This window comes from Drosophila kikkawai, chromosome 2R, assembly GCF_030179895.1.
Source record: "Drosophila kikkawai strain 14028-0561.14 chromosome 2R, DkikHiC1v2, whole genome shotgun sequence".
Taxonomy (NCBI): Eukaryota; Metazoa; Arthropoda; class Insecta; order Diptera; family Drosophilidae; genus Drosophila; species Drosophila kikkawai.
In genome coordinates, this window is record NC_091729.1 from 9615200 (window position 1) to 9640444 (window position 25245).

The 25245-nt window shown below is 41.6% G+C and overlaps 1 protein-coding gene across 3 annotated transcripts in view; it reads right to left on the minus strand.

The window, feature by feature from the left end:
- Positions 1-25245, minus strand: part of robo2 (roundabout 2) — a 44604-nt gene that overhangs the window by 14348 nt on the left and 5011 nt on the right. Inside the window, exons 2-5 of one of the 3 annotated variants that reach the window (XM_017166443.3) lie at positions 3693-3883; positions 2457-2559; positions 1088-1372; positions 817-957 (exon numbers count right to left, since the gene is read on the minus strand). In XM_017166443.3, coding sequence (XP_017021932.1) covers positions 817-957; positions 1088-1372; positions 2457-2559; positions 3693-3883 — 720 coding nt within the window. Of the gene's footprint in view, positions 1-816; positions 958-1087; positions 1373-2456; positions 2560-2904; positions 3142-3692; positions 3884-25245 lie in introns of those variants that run through there. The other 2 variants (XM_070284222.1, XM_070284220.1) reach the window with 2 other exon arrangements.

The window sequence follows — 25245 nt, forward strand, 5'->3', positions numbered from 1 at the left end:
GACAACATTGCAACAGTCGAGTGTTGTGCAAGCAAAATTGTTGATTGCTGCCAACAGAGATTGGCAATTAACGGAATTAAAAGTTACAGTTGTGTTTGCCCAGCTAGGGCGGAGTGAGAGGGCGTGGCCAGGGGTCGAGTCTGGGGTGGTGGCTATAAGGGGGTGTGCCCGCAAACCGCACCACCCAAACTAACAACAACAAGCGAAATTGGTGGGGAGACCTGGGATGTTTTTGAGGTGTTTGCTCCACTGAAAATATTTTATATTTATTGAGAATTAAGGGTTGGTTGTTTCTCTATTAATTTAGCAAGTTTTTAAATATTTTAATCCCTTTTATTACAAGAAAATTAAGCTATTAATGAAGAATTCAATAAGAAAATTGGTATCAAAAGTTTTTTTCTTTTTTTTTTTAGCAAACTGGGAAACTGAACTAATGGTTAAATTAATTAATAAAATAGTGTATTTATTTAACTAAAAATATATTTTTCTATATTCCCTAAGCTAATACTTCCCAGTGCATCCCGTAAACACTGCCAATTGGCAACACGAAAAGCCACAGGCCAAAGCAACCGCATAAACTAACTTTTTGTTTTGTTTTCTTTATTTTTTCCCTGTGCTACATGTGTGTGTGTGTGTGTAACGAACCCTCGACTCTACTTGAGCCATGGGTAAACAAAGAGCTTTAATTTCATTTGAAATTGCGGCCTCTGTATGTGTGAATAACTGCCCCAGTAAGAGAGCCACTAACGGCGGCAACATGGCTGCCCGGGCATTTCCGGTTAATTGAAGCTGAATGACGAAGCCAAGGAAACTTACGCAGTGGCATATTGCCGCCGGAGGCAGTGCGTCGCCACAAGACATCTGGCAGGGGATCGCCTCCGATGCGACACTGGAAAACCACCGAGCTGCCCACGACAGCCGTCTGGTTCTGGGGTCCACGGATTAGGAAGGGGCGAACTGGAATAAGAAAAAAATATATATTTAAAAAAAATACACAAAAATTACTTCAAGTTTATTGTTTAAAACTATGTAAACTATACTTCATACATATTTATCCTTTAGAAATCATTATTTTTTGTTTACTTACCATGCACTTTGAGGAAGGCCGTCGCCGATTCCCTGGTGCCAACGACATTCTTGACCACACACTGATACCGGCCATCGTCGGACTGACGGGCATCCTGGATGGCCAGATTGCCGCCATCGACAATGCGAATGCGCTTGTTTCCACCCAGATTCAGGGTCTGTCCGTTTTTGCGCCACGAGATTTGCGGATCCGGGGATCCTCGGGGGGCCCCGCATTCCATCAGGGCCACTTCGCCCTGGGCCACACGGGTATTTGCCGGCTCCAAACGGAATTCGTCGCGGAGAACTAGCGGGGAGGGCGGGAGAAACGGTGAGAAATGTCAGTGAGAATGAGACGAGTGGGTGGGGGAAAATGGCCCGCAGTAAGAGCTTTGATTGATTCAATATTAATAACTGTCAGGTGTACAGGCAACGTCCACTTTGCCCGGCTAGAGCTATACTCCTCCATATTTTATAAGCCAGTCCCCGGCACCCGGACCCTCCACCTCCTTCTATCCCAGCTATCCCTGCTATACCTGCTTCAATATGCCAATAAAAGCTCGGTAATGATGCCCGGGTTTAAGGCTTTGAACGGACAACTCTCTCGGACACGGCCAACAGAAATATTAATAAGCTTTGGCATTTGCAATGCTTATTTTTATTTATTCGCCCGCGTTTCTTGCATCTCCTTCGCCTCACTTTTTATGGAGCGAAAATGCAAAATGCCCGGCGTATACAAAATGTAAAATGCGAAATGCAAAATGCACTTCAATAAACGCATAATGCGCTCCACTGAACGCCAAAGGCACCGAAATAAAAACAGACAGAGCCTGACTTCTCTTTGCCAACTCGGTTATCAGGCAGAATACGTAAGTGGGATAGGATGCCAGCGTATGGTCAAGCTTTTATGGCTTTAAGCGGCGCTGAAATGGAATCCTTCATGCTAAACCCGATTAATTAATACCACCTCAAATCTGGGCACCTCTCATGAGCTGGCTATCGATTACAAAGCAAGGGGATTTCTATAATTACTCGTTATTTTATTAATTAGAAGAACTCTTGTCAGAGAAATCGAGAACTGGACGAGGTAGATGCAGCTGCCCAGCTTGGGGTAAATTTCACGAAATGCAACCCTCCAATTAGCAGAATATTTGCCGCTGGACCCATCGATCAATGTCGTATCCGTGACTGGCTTTCCCATTTAAAGCATGAATGAAATAAATTAAAACTAATTTTTGAATAAGAAACAGTTCCCTTTCTCTATACATACTAAGAACACTATTTTTAATCTCTTTAGCCTGTTATTAAATTGAATCCATTAAGCACTTTTTAGTAATAATTGAGCCAATATAAAAGTAAATGGCATTTTAGCCAAATAGGGAGATACTTACATGCCACTTGCAACGTTGCATTTCTGGAGCGAGCCACTCCAAACTCGTTTTTGGCCTGGCACCAATAGGTGCCCGCATCGCTCTCTCTACGTGAGTGGATGACCTGGACGGAGGGAGGGCGGTAGATGTGGGGAAAAAGAGATTATTAGATACAAGAGTTAAAAGATTTAAGTAGTTTTTGGACGGCTTAGGCCGGGTCACGTGTCAGATCAAAAAGTCTCAAAATTGCTCATCCGAAATCAAATAAAAGGGAAACGTGCCTTGGCCGTTCCCCCACTCGCTGCGCTGTTGTCCAGCCTGCGTATACGCAATTTAATTTAATTAAAAAATACATTCAAGCCCAAGGGGTAGCATCCTCCGCATGAGTCTGCCCGGGCCTTAATCACTCGGCCACTTCAGTTTTAATTGGCAACAAACCGAGTATCGCCCTTGGATGGGGTTGACTTACCCCCAAAGGCGGACCCGAAAAAATACATACAAATTGGAGAAGAAATTGTTATGGACAATAATAAAAGTAAATTGTTGGACTTGAGCTTCTGCACCGCGGGGCTCAACTTGAAAATTCGTGTGGAATGACTTAAGAGTGTCTGGCTTTCGCCGCTGGCCACCACCCCGCTTTATTTCTGTATTTTTTTAACATTTCAATTTAAATTTTTTTAACACAAATCCAGGGCTCACTGAGCCATTAATAATTTGCGGAAAAACAATAACAAAAGGAGCGAATTTGTTGCATTTAATGAAAATAACAGGGAGTTTGGAAAAACGACCAGGAATTTAATATAAACAAGGTCCGAGGATATTGCAATGTCTGACAGACGACGACACCCCTTTCCTCGGTGGAGTTTGGGGACTTTGAGGAGTCTCGTTAGCTGAAATTGCGAAATGTGCACGCACGAAATGATATAGGGGTTGCTCGGAGTTCTAACCCCAAACAACATCTCTTTTTTGTTCATCAGGTTGTTTTCCCTATCAACTAAAATGCAACCAGACGGAAGCCCATAAAATAATATGGGCAGGCCGAAAAAACAAAGAAAAAATGAAGATACGGAATTGCTTATGCACAAATGTTGCGTTTCACATGGCGCAGGAGGCGAAGAACCGCTGGGCCTGGGAACCCAAATAAAGGAATTCTACGCCTCCGTTCGCGTTCGCGTTCGCCATCGTCCTCATCGACAGCTGTAAAACCCATAATGATGGAGTTGGAATCGGAATGAGTTGATTGGCTATGATGTGTACCTTGAGAAAGAATAAACCACCGGCGGGCAGCATTATGCGATGCGAGCCCGTATCCGTCTTCAGTTCGCGCCCGTCCTTAAACCATTGTATGCTTGGTGTTGGATTGCCCTCGGCTTGGCAATTAAACGTAAATGGATCATTTTTTGGCACCGTCGTGTCCATGGGATGTTCGATGATGCGTGGATTTTCACCTGGAAAGAGAGCAAAGGAAGCGTTTTTTATTATTTCATTCATTTTGGCGTGTATTCCTTTATTCTTCTTCCTCCTCCTGTGGGGCATGTAAGAGTAACCCTACACTGAGACAGCCACTTGAGTGCGTGTTCTATTTCATTTCGGCCAAAGGGGAATAGGAAAAGGATCCTTCATCCCACACACACACACAGACAATATAAATATGTGCCGCCAATGATCGTCTCCGGGGACTTCCCTAAAACGAAATTCATCTTTGACGGCTAAACAAGTTTTGTCACTTAATGCAGCGGCAATTAAGAGGCCATTAAGTAGTCTGGTGCAGGAGGAGGACCCCCGCGGAAGGGAAATCCAGGCAGAAATTATGCTAAGCAGCAACGAAATTCTACTTGGGGCGGCTGCTCCTCTCAAATTCAATTAACTTCATGAAAATATTTGCCCGCCCACGGCTCCGCGCACAAAGGCAGAGACGCGAGCAAGGACCAAGGACTAAACATAAATTTAGCGCATGTCGATAAGGATGAAACAAAGGACAACGCTAGATAAACTTTATTAAAAGCAACAGCGGAGCCGGAGTTGGAGTCGGAGCCAGGGCAAAGCGAGATTTGCGGAGAAAGCAGTTGGAACGGCAGTGCGAACAGTTGGGAAACAACTGAAATGTAATTACAAAAAGCGCTTAAAGGTGAAAAATGTGTGTTTGTGTGTGTGTGTGTGTGTGTGCCGGCCACAGAGAGGGCGAGAGACGGAACGAGGATGTAAATCGCTGGACAGAGATGGGAAGCCTTTGGTTAGTAACATCATTCAGCCGGAAATTAAGTTTTCCAGATTTATTGAAAGCGGATAGTAATGAGAGCTCCCGGCGCAGAAGAGGAGGTACTGGAAGGCCAAAGCAGGCAGTGATAGAGATGGGCAAATATATCACTGTTTGGAAGTGTAGGGAGTACATATATCAAGGCAGGTTTTGTGAGTTTTTCAAAGTAATATTTGGGGTTCTCAACTTTAGTATGTAAGTTTATAGATAAAAGAAATAATAAATCCATTATAGCCTTAATTTATGGAGTAATAATTGAGAAACCCCTCTCCTTGAATTAAACTAAACTGCAACCTGGCTATTCAGATCCTCAAACCATCTCCTGTTTCAGCAAGGTAACCAGATCTGCTCGCAATTCGACACCCAAGGCGTGACCTCTGAACCCCTGGCAATGCGAATATGCAAATCGAATGGCATCGTGACACTGTTATCACTCTGGGAAATCACTGAATCAGCAGCATCCAGTGATTTCTATTTTAGTCCAGCAGCAGCAGCAGCAGCCGATGAACGATGACATTTGTCAAATGTGTTTAAGCAAAAAAGAGAGGGGAGAGACCGAAGGACGAACCGAGTTTGGACTGCAACTTGGACATTTGTCAAATGCTGTTGTGCTTGGCTTTTGATGTTGCTGCTGCTACCTTTGTGATTGCCACCCGGCGCCAGCAGCCTTTTGTTGTATTTGCACTGAAGTGAGAAGGAAGCTGAAAGCTTTGAGCCATTGTCTGATTTTAGCCATGTCCACAGGCTTTGTCCCTGCCCCCTTTGTTCGGCACCCGCGTCGTCATGGCTACCTCCTATTTCTATGCTTCTGTGTGCTAATTTAAATGATGAAATACTTCAATATACATAGTTTTGTCATGCCAACGCTGTTCTTATTAAGGACACCTGCCACGAAGACCACACCCCTTTGGGCTTTATCTTAAAACCCACAACTGCAGGACGAAATAAAATATTTAATTAAGCAAATTTCTTTTGCTGTTAAAAAAATGTTTTGGAATTTTGTTTGCTATCCTCAGCCAGAGAGAAAACGAAACCACACGGAAAAGCAAAGCGATATCCTAGAGTGAAAATAATAATCAGGTAAAATGTGTAAACTTTCCGGCAAGAATTTTCCACATGCACACTTGTTAGTAGAGTGGAAGAGTGGAAACTGAATTTTCTCATAATAATATGCAAAAAATTGAGAGAGAAAGCCACAGCCACAAGAAACAATAACATGAAGTAAACTCTGACTAAAATTATTTGTAAAGTTAAGGAAAATAGATTTAAATATAGAAATATTGAGGTATTTTTTAATATTACAGAATTTTAATTTTTATAGAATATTGTTATATATTTCATAACTGAAAATATGCTACAAATATGTATTATTCTTGTAAAATTTCCCAGTTTAATCACACACTTCTCCTCAGCACTTAATTACTCTCATTTGGCGTATGTGTATGTGTGTTTGGTCTTCATTTGTTGTGCGTGTGTGTGTGCGGGTGGCTTGGAAATTTATGCAGCAAAGAGCTCCAGAGAGAAATGTAAAAGAAGTTTCGAGTAAATAAACAGCCACAGGAACACCGGGGAAAAAGTGCTGCCGGCGATGAAATCATGCAAGCATGCACCTAAGCAAACAATGCGCACACACATGTGTGTGTGTGCCGTGTGGGATGGAAAGAGACGGCTAGGCTCGGGGGGAGAGAGAGATAGAACTGCAGAACTCATAATGCGCCACTAACGTGTTGTGGGGAGTTCTGCGGAGGAGCAGCAGCGGCAATAATAACAGGAAATGCATTTCGTAGTCGCTGTTAAGAAATCGCAGGGCTGCTGTCTGTTATCTTAGCTCATGTTGCTGGTGTTGTTCCCGCTGTTGTTTTTGTTTGCCGCCGTTTTTGTATGTTTGTCCAATAAAAGCATAAAAGAAATTGTGTGTAGCCCGGGAGCAAGACATGGTAACGTAAACCCATATGTAGGATCCCTCGACTGCGAGTTACCTAATATTATATTATAAGTCACAAAATATTTCTTAAGCAAACATGGCAGCCTCTTTTCGCACCATTTCAACTAATTTATTAACTCTTTTCGAAAATAAATAAACAAAAAAGATGTATTAATCAAAATATTATCCTTAGCAACTTGTAGGTATTCAATAATATAACTCCCTGTAATTATTTAAGTGATCTGAGTCTCAGTCCATTATACCTTTATGTAGGGTATCAAGGAACACAAGAAGCAACTACAACTTCAGCTGCTGTTTGAAGCTGTTGCATTTCTGCTAATTTGCTGTTGCACCGTTGTTTGACTTTCGGCCAGTAGGTGCTAAAAGAGACTCCAGACTCCGGAGGTTCTCAAGCATCTTATGCCAATATGCATCATTATTAGCATGTCAACAACATACACACCCATGCACACATACACACGGTGACAACAAAAATCACAACTTTCCCAACTGACGGCAACATTAAACGTGTATCCGAGCAGCTGCTCAAAATGCATCCATACATATATGCAAATAACTTGGCCAGTTTCCCAGCCTCTTCCATTGCCTCCCCCATATTATATCGCACCCACAAGACAGACTTGTAATCAAACAAGGAATAGCCGCAATTTGGGGAGGGAAGGCCAGTAAACAGGTGAAGTTGTCGGGAGCAGCCTGCTGGAAAACCATCATCTATGCTACATGTGTTTAGGTAATTGAAGATGTTCGAATTGCAGATTGGACATTAAAGTTGGCTTTGCTTATGGCAGAGTTAAAGAAAGGATTTGAGATATTTTCCTTTTGATTTGGTTTTACTTCCATCCAAATTTCCACTTGACTTTTAACCCAAGTGATAAATACTATCTTTCATCCTGAGCAACTTTAGTTATTTTTACTATTATTTCGCAAGCCTTCATAAATATGCAATTTTCATGCTTAAAATTCCATTATTCAAATTATTTAATTCAATTTAAATGCCACCAAATTTGGCTCGTCCCTCGTCAGAAAGTAAAAGTTTATTTTACTCGCCGGTCTCACAAATCACAGAATGTCAAACTGTGGCAGGTTGAGTACTGCTGCAGCCATTTTTTGTGTGCGCCGCTTGGCTCTTCTATTTAAAAAATGGGGGAAAGCGACAGGTTGGAAAGTCCTTGATGTGAACTGTGACGTCAGGAAGGACGGACGGACGACTAGGAGGGTCTGTTAAAAAATTAACAGCGCTTGAGCTAGTCCTTTTCCTGCTGTAGTGCCATTTTGATTTCCTCCCGCCGCCCACATCCCTTGCGCTCCTTATTGTTGCTGCTTGCTGTGGGGCTCGACAATAATTTATAAGCTTTTAGTGCAACGCGACTTCTCGAGCAACAACAAAGCCTGAAGTTTTTGATTTGCCGCCAGCTGATTGAGGTAGATGTTGTTGCTGCTATTTCAACTTTCTGCTACCATTTATTTATTTATGCTGAAATGTTAAATTTTTAATGTGCATGCAACTCGCCAACCGGCATCCGAAGGGGACGGAACGGGATTGGGGGGCTCTTATTTGGGGCGCGTTTTGTCTGAAAGCTTGAGGAGGAGTTCGTAAGCCTTTTGCACAACTTTTGCCACTTAAGCTTTTGTACAAGTAAATGGCACGGAGTGTGGGAGTGTGTTTGCATGATTCTGTGTGTTGTGTGTGTATTGCAGATTTGTGTATACCGACTGTTGTTGTTTTTTCGGTGGAGCTAAATACGCGAAGGCGCTTATAATTTTGCACCCGCTTTTTAAGCCGAATGTTGAAGGGAAAAGTGTAAATTAGGGATGCTTGGCAAAGGCTATTAGGACCGACTTTAACTTATATTTAAAAAAATAGAAATAGAAATTCATTTTTAAAATCAATTGCTATTTTCTATTATTTTAAACATTTCTTTCTTGAAACAATATAAACTCAGAGCTTAGAGAAATTCCAAGTCGGCCTTATTTTCCAAAAAGACAATGTTTCAGGAAATCTTTTACGTATTTTTGTTTTTATTTGTTTGCTTTTGTGTTTGCGCGCCTTGCCGCTGCGTCTTGGCCTCCTGCTCATTGTTGTTTTTTGTTTGCTTAGACGGTTGGGAGGGAAAACATGAGGAGGGAGGGAGTAAAAGACGAAGGGGAGGCTGAACAACAACAACAACATCCTGGAGCGGAAGTTGCCTGGTTGCCAATTATTTAAATGCTGGTATTTACCTACCAACACGGCGGATGTGGGCCAACACCGAGACACTAAGACACACAAGCGCTGAGAGTGAGAACGAAAGAAAGCCGACTTTTCTTTGGCAGCATAAATCATTATCACATTTATGTAATATGCACGGCAGGCCAGGGAAACTCGGCTGGTAATGGTAACGAAAGCCAGCCCCGACAGCCAGAAGAGCGGCCAAATATTTGCCCGAAAAAGGACCCGAGGGCAGCAATAAAAACCGCAATAAACCAACAGGGATTATGGTCCATAATGTGAGGATTTTCAACAAGCTTCGGGAAACTCATACGATATATGCACGTATGTATATCCCTCTGCCTTCATTCCCCCTTCGATGACTTTGACTTTTATTGTTTTGTATTATTACCAGCGACAGCCACAAAAAGTGCGCAAGAAATCAAAAAATCAAATAAATTATTCAAAATGTTGTTTGGGCTACACGCATATTAATAGAACAGAAACATATTGCCTATTCCTGGACCGGTCCAGAACAAGAACCCTCAAGAACCTTTGCGCTCTTCCCATCTGGAGTCAATCCCGTTGGGCTAACCATTTGATTAGGCAAAACAAGAGACGAGAAACCGCAGGCGCCTCCCCTGCCGAGAGCTCTGGAGATACATATAAGAGGAAGGCCCACAGTGGGCAAAACATGACTCAAGTACTGGGAAAATATCACGTAGTACATAGCTTAGTAAAAATAAGTTTGGAAGATCTGGTATTGGGAATATATTAAAATAAATGTTGGTTGAATGTACATTTTATAGATGATGCAGCGCAATAAATCTAGAAAACTAAGAAATAAATCGTAGGAAATGATTTAAAAATTACTAATCATTTTTTAAAATTCAATTCAAAATATAATTGAATACTGTACTTATTGACTTGTCATGACATTTAAAGTTATTTCCCATTTTCTTGTCAATATATTCATTCAGTTTTGTGTATAAAATCGAACATATTTCCCATTTTTCATGTACAAACTTTCACCACTGTTTCTAGATCCATTCGTCTAGTCCAGAGCATTTTCCTCTCGCATTTTCAATGTCAAATTTATGCCAGAGCACGCCGCCGACTCGAGTCTGGCAGAGTCGCTAATGAGCCAAATCGCCCGAAGGTGCCAAAGAAAATGCTTCAGACTGAGACTCAGACAGTCGGTCTTTATGTCTGTTCCATCTTGGGTTTTGGTCTTGGCTCTGCGATTTTTTTTTTCGCACATTGTACGCATATTGTTAATTTGGCGCCACAGGGTACAAAATTCCCAGACCGCCAACCCCCCGGAGCCCCTCTTTCTTTTTTTTTTTTTGGTTTGGTTTTCCGCCCAACCCTCGCCAGAAGAACTTTTCCATTGCACTATGGTCCAGAATCCGTTTTTTTTGGCATAAAGTCGAAAAATGGAGCTACAGGGTTTAAACTTCGCAGATTTTATTGTTGTGGCATTAACAACTTGTGTACAAAAAATTTTGCCAGTACGACCACGCCCACTCTTGCCGCCCTTGCAAACTGATTGATATTTAATTTATAATTTTTATATATGTACATAATTACCATTTATTATATACATAATTAACGCATATATAATGAAAAAGTTGTTAAAAAAAAAAGAGATATTTTTCCGAATTTATAATTAGAATTATTGGAAGAAATTAACCGTTCAAGAACGTATTTACATTTGGGAAGATATTTATGAATATCACTATAAAAATTACTGCATTTTTAATCTATTTCCTTCATTTTCTTGGATTTCACAGTGTCTTTATTAATTTTGGTGCATAGTCACTTCGATACAGATTGAATTTTTCGATTGTTGCTGCTCCATAATTTAAAAAGTTCGCTGTGAATAAACTATGTATATTACCAAAATATTAGAAAAGGGGGACGAACGGGGATGAGTTTTTTGTTTGTGGTTAAAGACAACATCCAGGAGTACAATCTGGACCAATTAGTTGCTGTCAGCATGGAGAAGCTTATTAGTTATACTCCACGAAACATGGAGAACGCATGATAGTTTTCTAAAAACATACACATAAATTTGACATTACACAACACTAAATACGTAGAACTACACAAAAAATTACAATATACATTAAATAGTGCATACCTTGAAGATTATTTTCCATATTTTAGTTGATTTTTTTGAACCAAAATAACACGTCTGACACAACATAAAGTAACTAAATATTTTGGCGCGAATTTCTATTCGGAAATGAGCTGATCGCAATCGCATTTTTAAAAGCTCTCAATAGGCTTTGGTGGCACATTTAAAGCTTTTAGTTAACATTTTTATAACGTATGATGAATTTACTTTAAGATTAAAATAAGAAAACAACGATATATTAACATAAAAAAATCGACTTTATGCCAAAACAAGAAAGGAAGCTAACTTCGGCACGCCGAAGTTTGTATACCCTTGCAGATTGGTTTCGATGTTTATATTATAGATTTAAATGCTGAAAAGACTCACAAAACAGTGTTTCATTACATTTTACCTATACTTATTATGTTTACAGTTTGACAGTTATAGTTTTACATTCCCAGCTTTACATATTTTATACATTTACCGATCGCTTCTATGGCAGCTATAAGATATAGTTGTCCGATTTTTATAAAATTTATACCAAAATTCTAGAATAATAAAAAAAGCTTATATCTCAGAGTAGATAAACATACGTTGAAAAACAACGAAGCAATAATTTTTTCCCTATTAATTTCCCGATCGTTCCTATGGCAGCTATATCATATAGTCGTCCGATTTTCATAAAATTTTTACCAAAATTCAGAAATAATATATAATGGCCATATCTAAAAAATGGTGTAAAAATATTGAAAAACAGCAAAGTTATAATTTTTTTTCGAAAAATATATCGAACATTTGTATGGCAGCTATACGATATAGTCGTCCGATCCGGCCCGTTCCGACATATATAGCAGTGAGAGCATATAGAAGACTATAAGCAAAGTTTCATTCAGATAGCTTTAAAACTGAGGGACTAGTTTGCGTAGAAACAGACAGACAGACAGACGGACAGACGGACAGACGGACAGACAGACAGACGGACAGACGGACAGACGGACAGACGGACATGGCTAGATCGACTCGGCTGTTGATGCTGATCAAGAATATATATAATTTATAGGGTCGGAAACGTCTCCTTCACTGCGTTGCAAACTTCTGACTGAAATTATAATACCCTGCAAGGGTATAAAAAACGGATTCTGGACCATAGTGCATTGTCTGAAGGGGTTCTTCGTCCGCTTTGTTTCCTTTTTGCTCGGATCCATTTTTGTGCGACTTTTGCGCTGTTAATTAAATTCGACATTCAAGTCTCATGTGTGAGAGGAGGGATGGAAACCACTTTCCGCCAAAGGGATTTTGGGATCCAAGTTTCCTCTCACTCGCTTCGCTTATCAGCAAAATATGCATTTTGCTAAAGAAAAAGAGCGCCGCCACAAAAACGTCGCCAGTTCGCCCCGGCTCTTATCAATAATTTCATAAATGAAAAAACACTGAAATCCTTTTAAAGGTTCCACCAGAATATGTGTACAATCCAGTCCCCAGTCATAAATATATATGAGAGGTGCTTGCTGCACGCAAAAAAGGGACACATATGGCTGGAAAAGGCGGCTATCAATGTCATATTTTTTACACAGCTTTTTTATCAACTCTTTTATAGTTTATATCTTTGTTTTCTATCTGCTCCATCCTTTCGGGCTCCATTTAAGCGAACGGAAAGGGGTCTAAGTGGGGAAACTGTCGGGTTTATTGGGAACTTGCATTGGCCAAGGAGAATGTTTATCTGGACTGCTGATGTAACCAAAAGTTCGGTCTTTTATGAAGTCAGCTAAGAGCTATGCTAATCCGAAATCTGCATTATAATGTGAGATCATTTGTCAAAAGATGAAGCGATAAAGATGATATATGATGAATACTGTGCATAATGAAGGTGCGAATGGTAAAAGGAGATACTCTACAGATGAAGACATTATGGTTTTGAAGAGAAGATTTTATATTAATAAAATAAACGTACTTTAATTTAATTTTCGCATCTGTTTCTAAACCAACAAGATCCCTCTGAGTGCCACACCCTCACCAATTATAATATATTTTCGTTTGAAACCCTCGACTCAGTAAAGTGCCTCATCATCCCACCCTCGATAAAAATAAATAATCCCATCAAGTCTGTCATTATCACCTGCCAAAAGTTCATTTCATTTATCGAAACCCATATGCCCGGCTCTCAACAAAAGTAGAGTATATGCATTGTGACAACTAAATAATAGATGGAAAAATGGCTGCGCGGAAAAAAGAAGTTTGGAACCAAAGCCAAAATCCAATTAATCATTCAGCCTAATCTCTTAATTGTATTTTATGTAGATTTTAATTTGCTTATTTCATAAGCCGATTTGAACAATTTCACAGTTTGCACAAAGTGGTAAACGAAACCCGAAACCAAACCCAAACCGAAACCAGAATAAATTCATTTGGATGATGTAAAAGCCCCCAAAGTTCATAATTTGTCTATTTTTCTTGTGGCTTCAAATTAATTACATTTGTCATGCCCATTGACATTTCGACAAGTTTTCTATTAATTATTTTTGATAGATGTTGGAACTGTTAAAAATACAAGGCGCACAACAAAAATGCTTTAAAGCTCGAGGAAATGTGTCAATGGCTCGTCTGATTTATGACACAGTTTCCAAAACGAAAATGCTCCACATTATTTTTTCGTCTCGGAAAGTTTTGGAATTCGGCTGTTAGGTAGCCCCATCTTTTCGCTCCGATCGTTTTGGAATTTTTGCTTACCTAGAAAGAGAAAAGAGAAATATAAAATTTATTAGTGAATCATGTGGTGCATGGAAAATAAGGTAGCAGGGCCAGATTTTTCGGGGAAATCTTGTGAAGAACGAGAAAACGGTAGCGCCGAGAAAAGACTGAAAACCAGGCCTATAAACAATTGCACATAAACCTCGTTTATGGGACGGACTGTCGCATGTGCAGCATAAATTATGTTTTGTCGTTTTGACATCCCTGACAGATATGCATCTGTAACCCCTGGCTCCGGGATAGCCAAGCCAGCCAGCTGCCTGCCTCTCATTCCCCCTCCCCATCCTGGCAGGCAGGCCAACAAAGAGATCATTATCGAGCAGGGTAAGGGTCGACTTGGAGCAACAAAAACCCGACAAGCCAGAGAAGCAGAGCTCGAAAAAATGCTCACAGATGTCGTTTATTGAATATCGATTTACGCCGACTTCGTTAGAGAAAAACGCATGTTAAATGTAAATATGAATAAATGAGCTGAAAAACGGCAGCAATAGCCGTCGACTACGATCATAAATAAAGGCAGCGAGGGTTCCGACATACCGACTTGAAGTGCCTACTAATAAAAGCAGACTTGGAGTCGAAGCGAGCGGCTCTCAATGTCACATGTTGCATGTCCTGCGGCCAGACGAGAAATCCAGATCCGCATCCAGATCCAGGGCCACTCGAAGCGCGAAACTCAACACTGACCCAAGGAAAGGGGGCTTGGAAAAGGATGCTGGATTGACTGAAGTCGAAGGGCCAATACCCTTAGTATGGGGATGGTATTGAAGCCATATTTAATTGTCTACAGATTTTTCTAGCCGACTGGGTTTCGGTGATAAAGTTGTATTGTTATTCGTCCTTTCAATAACTTAATGTTTTGCCAGCGCATCATTTCAAAAGATAAAATTGCAGGGCTTTCATGACTTGGTATTTTTTAAGCAAAGAACGATTTAAAGTAATTACTAATAGTACACTCTTGAGTAATTTTCATAATACCCTTCATTTAGGGTATCCATTTAGCGATGGAACACAGAGCGAAAAAATAAACAGCCTCATCGGCCCTGGGCAAAGATTTTCAAAACGGATAAGCGAGAGGCAGGACAACGGCGAGACTTGAACCAAAAAATGGGAAAAAATATAGCAGGAGAAGAAAGAAGGGTTGCCGTCTCCTGCGATGATTGATTTCATGCCAAAGTTGATTTCAATCAGCAATGTTTATGCAGTTTTTTTTTTATTCGCTCGCCGCGTTTTTCTGTCGTCGTCGTCGTCGTCGTCTGTGGACTTTAGTCGCTTGGGGGTTGGCTTTTGACAAGAATTATGACACTAGCCATATTTGGAGTCAGTGCCAGAGAAGGGCAGCCAGGCAGGGGGCGGGGAGGCTGTCGTTTAATTGCCAAAAGCGCATAATTATCGGGCGGACAAGAAGCGTTCAGTGAACCTCCGTCGGAGCCCCGGGCCGAGAGAAGAAAAGAGGAAATCAAAAAGCTAATAGGCTTTTTGGCACTGGCCCATTGTCCAAAGCTGAAACCGAAACCGAGACCGAAAATTGGAGTACCAGCAGCTAAAGCGACACAAAACCAACCAGAAACAACGTTAATCAAGAGCCATGAAATCGCATTGAAAGAGAAAACGAGAAGGAAGGAAGGCATCAACGCAATAAGCAGAAGCAAATCAACAAATTCTAAGCGTTATTATTGGAGTCCAGAGAGCAGACTTGATGATGATACAAATTGCTGTTATTATGGCGCGAGCGGAAGGAGATACAAAGTAAGGAGATTGACCAGCAGCGAGATAGTGAGATACTTTTTAAATGATATGAGATGCCTTGAGGGGAGATCTGAGAGTAAGCTTGAGAGCTTGGATGCCTTCCATAATTATGCTTGTAAATGGTTTTAAAAAGGCATATCTTTAATTTTTAAATGAAGGAAAATTGTTATTTTTTATTTGAAATAAAAAATGTTGTGCCCAAAATAATATTACCAAAAAGTAAAACCTGTTAGCCAACAGAACCCTAAAAACTCTTCTACCCTTGGGCTGCCTTTCGGGGGCGCAAAAAGCCATTAAAACGAACCCTTATTATCCTCAACTAATGTCCATCTCAGTGCCCTGGCCCATGGCAAACTGATTTAAGCTTCTCTGGCACACACAGCACACACACACACAACATTTAATAAACGTTAAAAGTAAATGTCATTAGAGAGATGCCTTCTCCTTGGCCGTCCGCAGCATTCTGCGCTGACACTTGATGAGCTGTCATAACATTAGATCATGGAGGTCTCCCACTCTCGGCCCTCATTAGTCTTGGCAGCGACTGTTTACTCTGCTTATTATGATAAACACTAAGAGTCCGGCGCTGGGCGAAGACTTTAATGCACTTTAACTTGGCTTTTCCCCAAAAGAAAACGCCTCTAATTGATTGATGGATGGACGAATTGGGTGATTGACTGGCTGGCCATATGCCGGAGTCGAAGGTGTCAAGCGATGCTTTTATTTTTCCTCCTTTGAGTAAACAGATGATATATTTATTTAACTTGCTGAAATATTTCTAGCTTTTTTGAGTTTATTTTGGGAAAATTGTGTTTAATATTTCTAATAGCAGCTGCTGTCATCGCGAGAGGGGAAATTCGATGCGCTTAATAGAAGTGACACTCGGGAAAACTGAGACTGGGAAATGCTCGACTTTTCTTGTACTCGTTGCCTGACTAATCAAAAAATTATGAGACGATTTGTTACAGAAAAATACATGCATATGCAGCTTCTATGGGGTCTAATGAGTGCGATTGCTAGGGGGACAAGGGAAAATCTCCAAGAATAAGCACTTGATTGAGATGTGGGTTGTCATAAAGCCTGAGCGTGAATGATTTTCGAATGGAATAAGGAGGATTTAATGGAGGCGTATATAGTATCTGCCATATCCCAAAGGCTTTGCTCTAGCCCAGGCGATGCTCTTTGATTGCCCGTTTCTGTTGCAGTTTTTTCTTTAGTCCCACAAATGACTTCCGCCACAGACACAAATTATAATGTAAATCGATGCAACATGAACATGAAATATAATTGAATTGAAAATGTTGCCACACACAGCAGCAACAGCAACCACTGACAGGCGACAGGAGCAACATCAGCAGCAGCAAGTAAAGGGCAAAATGCTAATAAATGCAAACAAAAAATTCAAGTCGCTGCTGAGCCACTCTAAGCACACAGCAGCAACATCAGCAGAGACAACAGCAACATCAGAGGCCGGGAGACAACGAGTTGTGGACAGAGCCACGTCATGTAACTTGTAACTTGTAACTGGGCATCAAATATGGCCAGGCAAACGGGGGAAAAGAATGTTACTTGGGCGGCAATATATCATCAAAGTGGATGGTAGTCGACGGATCATGAGCGCCGGGAAGGAGGCCCAGCTCGGTATACAACAACCCCCGGCCAGCAGCAGCCTCAAATCAATGCAATTTCCATTTGTAAATGACCAAAATGAGCAACAACAAACGAATGTTTCGTTTTTTCTTCTCTTTTTTTTTTTGGCTGGCTGGGGGACAAGCAGCATGTTGCTCATGGGGACCACCTGGAAGAGCCACTGATAGAGTTCTTAGAGCCGCTCCGCCACCTCCTCTGGATCCCTTCTCCATGCCCGATCTGACATTCCATTTTCGCTATAATTAATAAACACATGGCAAAACAATTTATCAGTTGCTGCTGGCGCCCAAGTCATGGCAAATCGATTAAGCAATCTCTCGCTAAAAAAAAAAATGAATTAAAAATTACAACAAAAAATGGGCAGTAAAACTGCGACTCATGTGAGTGCAGAAAATATGAAAAACGACGCCGACTTTGGTGATGCATGTTGCCAAAGGGCAGCAGCAGCCACTGCGAGTCCGCCAGAGACTTGCCCCCCAGGCAACTATCGTTGGCAGGAAAAGGGGGGGAAAAACCTCAAGAAAACTTGTCTGCTCTTTGGGCAGATTTGTTTGCTTTTGCTTTACTTTGGCGGCAACGGACAGGAAAAAAATTCAATTTAAAAATTATTGCTGCACTTTGCTTGTTGCACGGCAGCAACATGTGCCTCTGCTGCTGCCTCCGCTGGAAATGCCTCGCCTCTCGCGGTCTTGGCCCCCAAAAAGATGTTGATTATTTTAAAAGGCACACATGGGAAAAGTTTTACACTTTTGTGTTGTATTTTAAAACCTAAAAGGTTGCTTTTAAACCTTGATTGATTTATAATAGATGACTTTTTAAGTCCTAAATATAAGGCTACTTAAAAATTTTAATTTCTAGCTTGAACATTTTTAAAGAATAGAATTTTTCGAGTGGTATAATAATGGTAATTTTTTAGAGCACTCATCCGTATTGTTTTCTTTAAGTGTATCAAGAAAAATGGGATTCCAGAGGAGCTGCCTGGAAAGAAGTAGAGGCAGCAACATAATTTGTTGCCAGCAACATGTCCAAGTTCCTGTGTTCGCGATGGCAGCCTAAAAGTTTAATTTCGCATTTCGCATTTGGCATTCGGCTCATTTGCATTTTACTGTCAAATTAATCCAATTTAACACAAGCTCCGCGACTGCGGGGAATTTCAATCCATTCGAGGGCTACGCAAAATGCGGCCTGCCAAAACGAACAACATAATTACCGTTAAGAATTGCGAGCAGCAACATCAGCGGCAACAGCAACAGCAGCAACAATAACAGACATGCCTCGGACAGGCAGCAACACAGAACGTTTTGGGCTCCTTAATTGCCATTGGGAGACTCCATTTGGCATGGCAAAGGAGTCGGAGTCGGAGTTGGAGTCTCCACAGAGTCCGAGTTCCAAGGCAGCTGCCCGTGGCCAAGAGCACGATTTTCTGCCCGGATCCTCGCATTAGCAATATGGGAAACGAATCGCGTTGACCACAGGTAAACGCAGGCATAGGCAGCAGCAGCAGCAACTAAAGCAGCAGCAGCAGCAACATTGCGGCATGTGCAACATGTTGCTGCCTGCTCCCTGTTGCACGTATCGATCGCATTCCGCGTTCCTAATTCGCTAGCATTTTACCAAAGCTTCTTTACCATATTCAGCAGCAACAGGAGGAAAAGGCAGCAGATAGCGCGACTTGACTTGACTTGACTGTCGCAAATCAGATACAAGCAGAGGTCTTGACTGAAGAGGGGCACGGAGAGGAGACTGCGCTGGCACTGGGAGAGACAATGCCGGACCCTGTGTTTAGCATATGCAGATAGATGGGTCTGCAGCTCCCATCTAGGCACTGAGAACAAAATATCACGCTCGGGGCAAGGGATATCTGAAGCACATAGTATTATTACTATTATATTGAGGGGAAACGTGACTTGATGGAGGTGAAATTGGCAAAGTTTTCTAAAGATAGTATACTCCGATCACTGGTAACTTTAATTCGCAATTTATTTCTCAGTGTACCATCTCCTGTCTCTCCCTGGTTACGCACGCTGGATTTGCAGCTTAAAATATTTGCATACGTTAGCGCTCCGTGGCACTCTACCTCAATCTCCCCGCTCCTCCACAGGTACGAAATATATTAAATTTAAAACGGACCTCGAAACGAAACGAAAATATGTTAAACGCGTGACTAATGTGAGAACGTTCCATGAGATACATTTGGTTCGTTAGCCTTGGCTCTGGCCTGGCTCTCAGTGCTGATCAATGATCAAACACCGACAACGGGAACGGCAACTCCGGTGCTGAAGTTGGCTAATTAGCTATGCAAACTATGAGATACACAGCACAAGATACCATGTATCTCAAAATGCCTCGGGCCTCATGCGTGCAATTCGCGGCGTTTTTTTTTCGGCTTAGCGAAAGAAAGTTTAACTCGATTTACTTCCAATTAGCTGCCATTTTCGGCTATTTGTGTCTGTGTATCTGTGTGGGCGCCAAATTTGTAGCTCAAAATTGCACAGATACGGATTCGAGATCGGGGAGAATGGGAACGGCTTAGCCGAGTCCCCAGCTCCAGCTCCAGCTCCAAATCCGCATCCCAAAGAGTCTGTAATTTGACTAAAGACTGAAATTTGAATGATCGCTTTGGCTAAGTGGAGTCTGCAGTCTGGAGTTTTGGGCTCGGGGTTTTCGCAGAGGAAGTATCTCTTTGAGGAGCCTGCGAATTAATACGGTTCGGGGCTGGTCGAATGCGTTCGTTTAGCGATCGTTTAAGTGCCTGGCCACAAAGTGTATTAAGTCTCGGCTGTAGCATTTTGAATGCCGTTCGCTTTGAATGAACGTATATATACGGAAGTATGTGCTGAATACTGTGTGGGTTTTAATTTTATTAAAGGGGAGTTATAAGAAACTGTCGGGAGTGAGAAAGTTGCCAAAGTTTATTGTAATTTAAATTGCATTTTCAACTACACAAACTTACAAATAATAATAATTCCAACAGAAAAAACACACTTGTTACTCTTACCTAAAAGTATATAATATATAAACAATAGGTTTTCCGGTTAGTTGCACCTTCCAGAAATTAGTTTTCAAAAACCTTTTCCTTTCTTCCATCTATATAAAGGATCTTAAGACCCTGTCAGATCCTCAAATATCTTATCCTAATACAGTCTCCTTTCCCATTTCCTCCAGCATATGTTTTTTGTGTCTTTCGTTCCGAGCCAATCTTTCGAATAAATACTATGCCCCGATTGTCCCTGCGGCCAAATGACACCTGCATACTTCTACCTAGGCCAGAAACCTACTTAAGATACTTTAGATACTTGCCCGGCCCACGAGTGCAGTTATCTATCCATCGAATAGTGCTGCCTGCCGCCTACCTACGATGCACACTCTTCTGATTCCCTGCCTCCGGAGGAACCTTTTCAGGCTCTTTATTTCTGAGTTCTTGGACTATTTGCTTTTCAATGCTGCTTCGATTCGTGTTCTCCTTTTGTTGGGCTCGTTTTTATTGTTTTTCTGGGTTTTTTTTCGGGGAAAATTTATGACTTGCTGGCTGTTCTCTCATGTCGGGAATGCGTTTCTTGTTTTTCCTTTGTTTGACTTGGTTCGGTTCGGCTCGATTTTCTTTTCTTTGAGCTGTGAGATGCTGCCATTGCTGCTGCACCATCGGAATTCTCTACCTACGCAGTTTTCCAGCGGCGGGGAAAAAGAAAAACAGAAACAGACACCGACACTGACTTTCCTCCGCTCCTTGAGAGCGGCTCGAATTGCCTCTGACCTTGTGTTTGCGGCCATTTTCTGGCAAATAGATTTTTCCCGCCACAATTAGGCAACTTCTTGGTCTCGCATTAAACGAAATTGTAAATGGAAATTGTTGCTCCGGCGAGTCAGTCCTCCAGAAAGTAGAGATAATCATAAAAACTGTAGCGGGGAATTGTTAAATTTTATTGCCAAAACTTTGGCGCCCAACCCAAAGCCCAAATTTAATTTGTTCAAAAAGAAAACATCAAAAGCAGCTGGTTTTTGGCCAACGAAAGGAATAACAAAAATATATATAATAATCATAAATACTTTTGGTCCCTCACTCTTCTGGTCTCCCCAGGTCTTCTGGGGGATTTAGGTGTGCGATTGTGTGTGGGTTCCTACCTGGTGGTGGTGGGATTAGACCTGCCAATGCGAAATTATACAACTTTTATGTCTGGTCTTTGTTTCGCTTACTTATTGCTTTTCCAAGTCTTACTCTCGTGCGCTGTGTGTGGGAGAGCGTGAAAATTTCGCTAAGCCAAGTTAAGGCAACTTCTTTATTGGCAATTCTTGTTATTGCTACGTCTCCCCTACGCATTGGGGGTCTTGACCTCTCTTGTACGTATCGTACCAGCATCGCCACTAATAGAGATACGAGTGTGTAAGCCTGGCCTTGCGAGTGCAAAAATTTAATTTATACATTAACCCTTTGGGGCATCGTGTCACACGATTTGCATTGCATGTTGTCACGTCATGCTGTCAACAGTCACCCAGCAGCAACATAGACAGCAGCAGCAGCAGCAGCATCAGTCGCAGCAGCAGCAACACAAACTGTCGCGCGCAAGTTTGCACCTTGAATGGTATAAACTCCCCTCTGGCCAAGACAACAGGAGAAAAAAAAAAAAGAGGGAAAAGATATTTTCTGCCTTCTGGCTACTGTGAGTAATTAAGCCGCATGCCTTTTGCCTGTCGTTGTCCCTTTGGGCCAGCTTCAAACATCCCGCTGGCCGCCCAATTAAAGCCCTATAAAATCACTTAAGGGCCAAGCATTTGACAATCAACTTTAATAATAACACAAGAAATTATGCCGCCGCCGCCCTTGTTGCCCCCTTTTACTCACTCAACCTTGACCTGGCCAGAAAGTCGGGATACATTTTCACAAAACATTGCCAAGTCAATGGCGGCGTCAGGAGGGGAAAACGATGGCGAACAAGTTGCGATAACAACAACAGCAGCAGCAGCAGCAAAAAAGGGGCGCAAAAAAATTATGAAAAATTAATTTCTGCCCGACGGCAGATTTTCGCTTTTTTTTCGTGTTTTTTTTTTTCTGTGTGGCAGACAGACAGAAAATTGATGCCGGTTCGAGGGGGGATCAGGGAGGTTGCATTGAGGTTTATGCGTTGGATGAAAAAGGATTCGTTAATAAAAATGAAAGGCATAAAGATATGGAAGGAGATGCGTAGGATTAAAGGCTGATGTTCAGAGGGGATTAACTTTTCTTAGCACTAAGCAAAAATGTTATGGATTGATTTGGGATAAAATATAACTTAAAGATTGAGTAAAATTCAGTTTTTAAAACAATTAATATTTTAAATTGAATACAAAACTGTGATTATTAATTTTCATAAAGTTGTACTTGGCTTCGTGACTTTGCATCTACGCATAAACATGATTATCACACATTCCTCAAATACAAATTCTCCCATCATCGCCATTGGGAATCGTTTTTTACCCTCACTTAGCTGCAATTGCTGCTGTTCATTGCCGTTCCATGTGCTTGCTCTTTTGTGCGGATGTTTTACAATGTGCTCCACTGTGTTGTGGTAACGATGACGATTGCTGTCGATTGCGAAAGCGACAGGGAGCAGCAGCAGCACCAGGAGCAACAACAACCACCAACAAGCAACAGCGGTGGCAAGTTTGGCCTGCAGCCTGGACCTGCGAAGCCTTCGATTTGTTGGTCTGTCATCATGCCTCATCATTGTCAGGCAACAGCGGCTCATCCTGGTTCCCCGGCATGTGCAACATTTTCATCATCATTATTTTATGTTGCAGAAGGCCAACCCCAAAGGCCTGTGTCTACTCTCCACCTTTCGTTCCCATGTTCCTTTAATTTTTCCTCCTTTTTTAGTTTGTTTCCCCGTATTTATGCATTATTGAATTTTTGTTTATAACACAAAACGACATGTTTGGGTGTCTGCTGTCTCAAAAGCCTGAGAATGTTTACAGAACAACTATGTTTACTATCCGAAAGGAGAGGCTCCCGCAACGATATCCGTTGAGATTCATCAAATGAAGTTATCACATCGGCCAGGCAATTGGCAATTGTCACAGTGGAACCGAATCAGAGCCAAGTCGAGTGCCAAACACTGTCACTCAATCCTCGCAGTTGATCCTCGTGTTGATTTCAGCCATCTCCAAGAGAAAAGGAGATATTTTCCTCCTCCTCCTGATGCTGTCCGTCTCCCGCCTCGTTTCCCCAGAACGCTGACTTGGCAGATCCCCGATCGCAGATCGCTGGACGTTGATGCCTATTGACAGCTCACAGCGGTTTATTAATGATCATGCTGCGGCTGCCCAGAGATCGCGATATGGTCCCTGTGGATCGGATCTGTGGCTGAATGTTTTTCCCTGCACGCGATGCGCATCAATCTCAGATAAAGAAAGATCACTCAGCCGTCAGATGATCACTTTGCGATCGCCGAACGCCGAACGTTCTATGCAAATTCCATGCCCTCGTCCTTCTCTCACTTGATTAATTGCCGCTGCAATTTTAATTAATTTTTTTTAAGACAGCGCAGATTCCTTTGCTCCCTTCAGCGGTTAATAATTGTTGGAAATTCTGGCTAACTCTGGCCTGGCGTTGGGTTTTTAGCATTTCCCAGAAATCCGAGAGACCCACACACTCCAAATCATTTCCCACAAGGTGCGTCTGCTAATTAAATATTTACTCCCCCGGCCACACCCGCTCCGCCCCGGTCTAACCCAGTTCTAAATTCTGATTGCAATGTTTACCAACTTCTCTGGCGTTTCCCAAAACTGTAAACAATTCCACAGACAAATGTCAGAGTTGGAGTTGGAGTTCTGTAATTCGAAACGATCCCTGGGATAGACAGAAGAAAAAACGAATGCAGGCCGCTCGCTTGATGTCTTTCGAGAGTCTTCAAAATGTAAATAATGCCATGCTAAAAAACAAAGAAGAATCGGCTCGAGTTGAAGTGGAAATACCGAAAGGCGACAAGTGAGGCCTTATCTTAAATGCATGCCCCGCCGATGGGAAGACACACGCAGTGAAATGCGGAGAGCTGGGAAAGTGTCGCCGCACTCTCGAGTGATTGGCATATCGCATTTCCCCATTTGCCGTCGTCGCAAAAGTGCAATAAATTAGCTTGGTGAAAAGAAAGAAAAACCAAAAGCAAAATCAACAACGCACGGGGCAAATGTAGAGGGAAAACCAGTAAAGATCTCAGTCCACACAGCAGAGCAGGTTGCCCAGGCTGAGGACCATCATCCTCATCAGCAGCTAGCCAACTAAAAACCAAATTAATTTTATGACAAACTTGTTGAATGGCAAAAGCTACCAAATCTTCAGACGAACGTGGGCAGCCTACCAGCCCACTCCCAAACGACTGAGGAGAACAAACTAACAAAAAAAAAGGAATTATAAAAATAATACGATACGGCGATACCTGGAATTAAAAGTGTCTAACTTTAGTGGGACAACGACGGCTTTGGTTACCCAAGAAACCTCGTTGGAAATTTATGCGTAATTTGTTCGAGAGGTTTATGGAAAATGGATTGAAATGAAGTTGTTGAATATTTGATATGGCCTCATCAAACTTAGGGGAATCAATGTTATACAATTCTATTCACTTGGAATTAAAATAGGCATACAAATTAAGTGGTTAAGTTTGTAAAAAGCCTTAACATTTTATTTATTTTATGTAGTTGAATAAATAAAATACTCAAAACTGAATTAGTTCAATCAGTATTTTGTTATTCTCTATTCAGTTATAAATTTAAAAAGTCTCATCTCATATTTAATAACAAAATTCAATGAAAAGACACTTAAAAGTCAAAGGCGTTTTGACATTTATTTGACAGTTTAAAAATGAATTGAAAATATGGTTCCTGTCTCGATTGCATATTATTACTTTAAGGACGTGCTTACATCTTTTCCTAATTTTTATTACGACGGCATTTGCCATAATTTAGCAACCACTCTGCAACCCCGCACCGCCGTCTGAATTCCTTCTATGATCCCTAACTAAATGCTTTTTTGCTTTATGGCACTGGCAATGCCACCGCAATATCAATATCAAGTTTATTTTAGCTTTTTAGCATATTTTAGTGTCTTATCAGCGGCCCGCCAATGGCAGCAAATGAGTCTGGGTCTCCGCCGTGGCGGAGGAGGGGCGGCGGCGAGTCCAGGAGAAC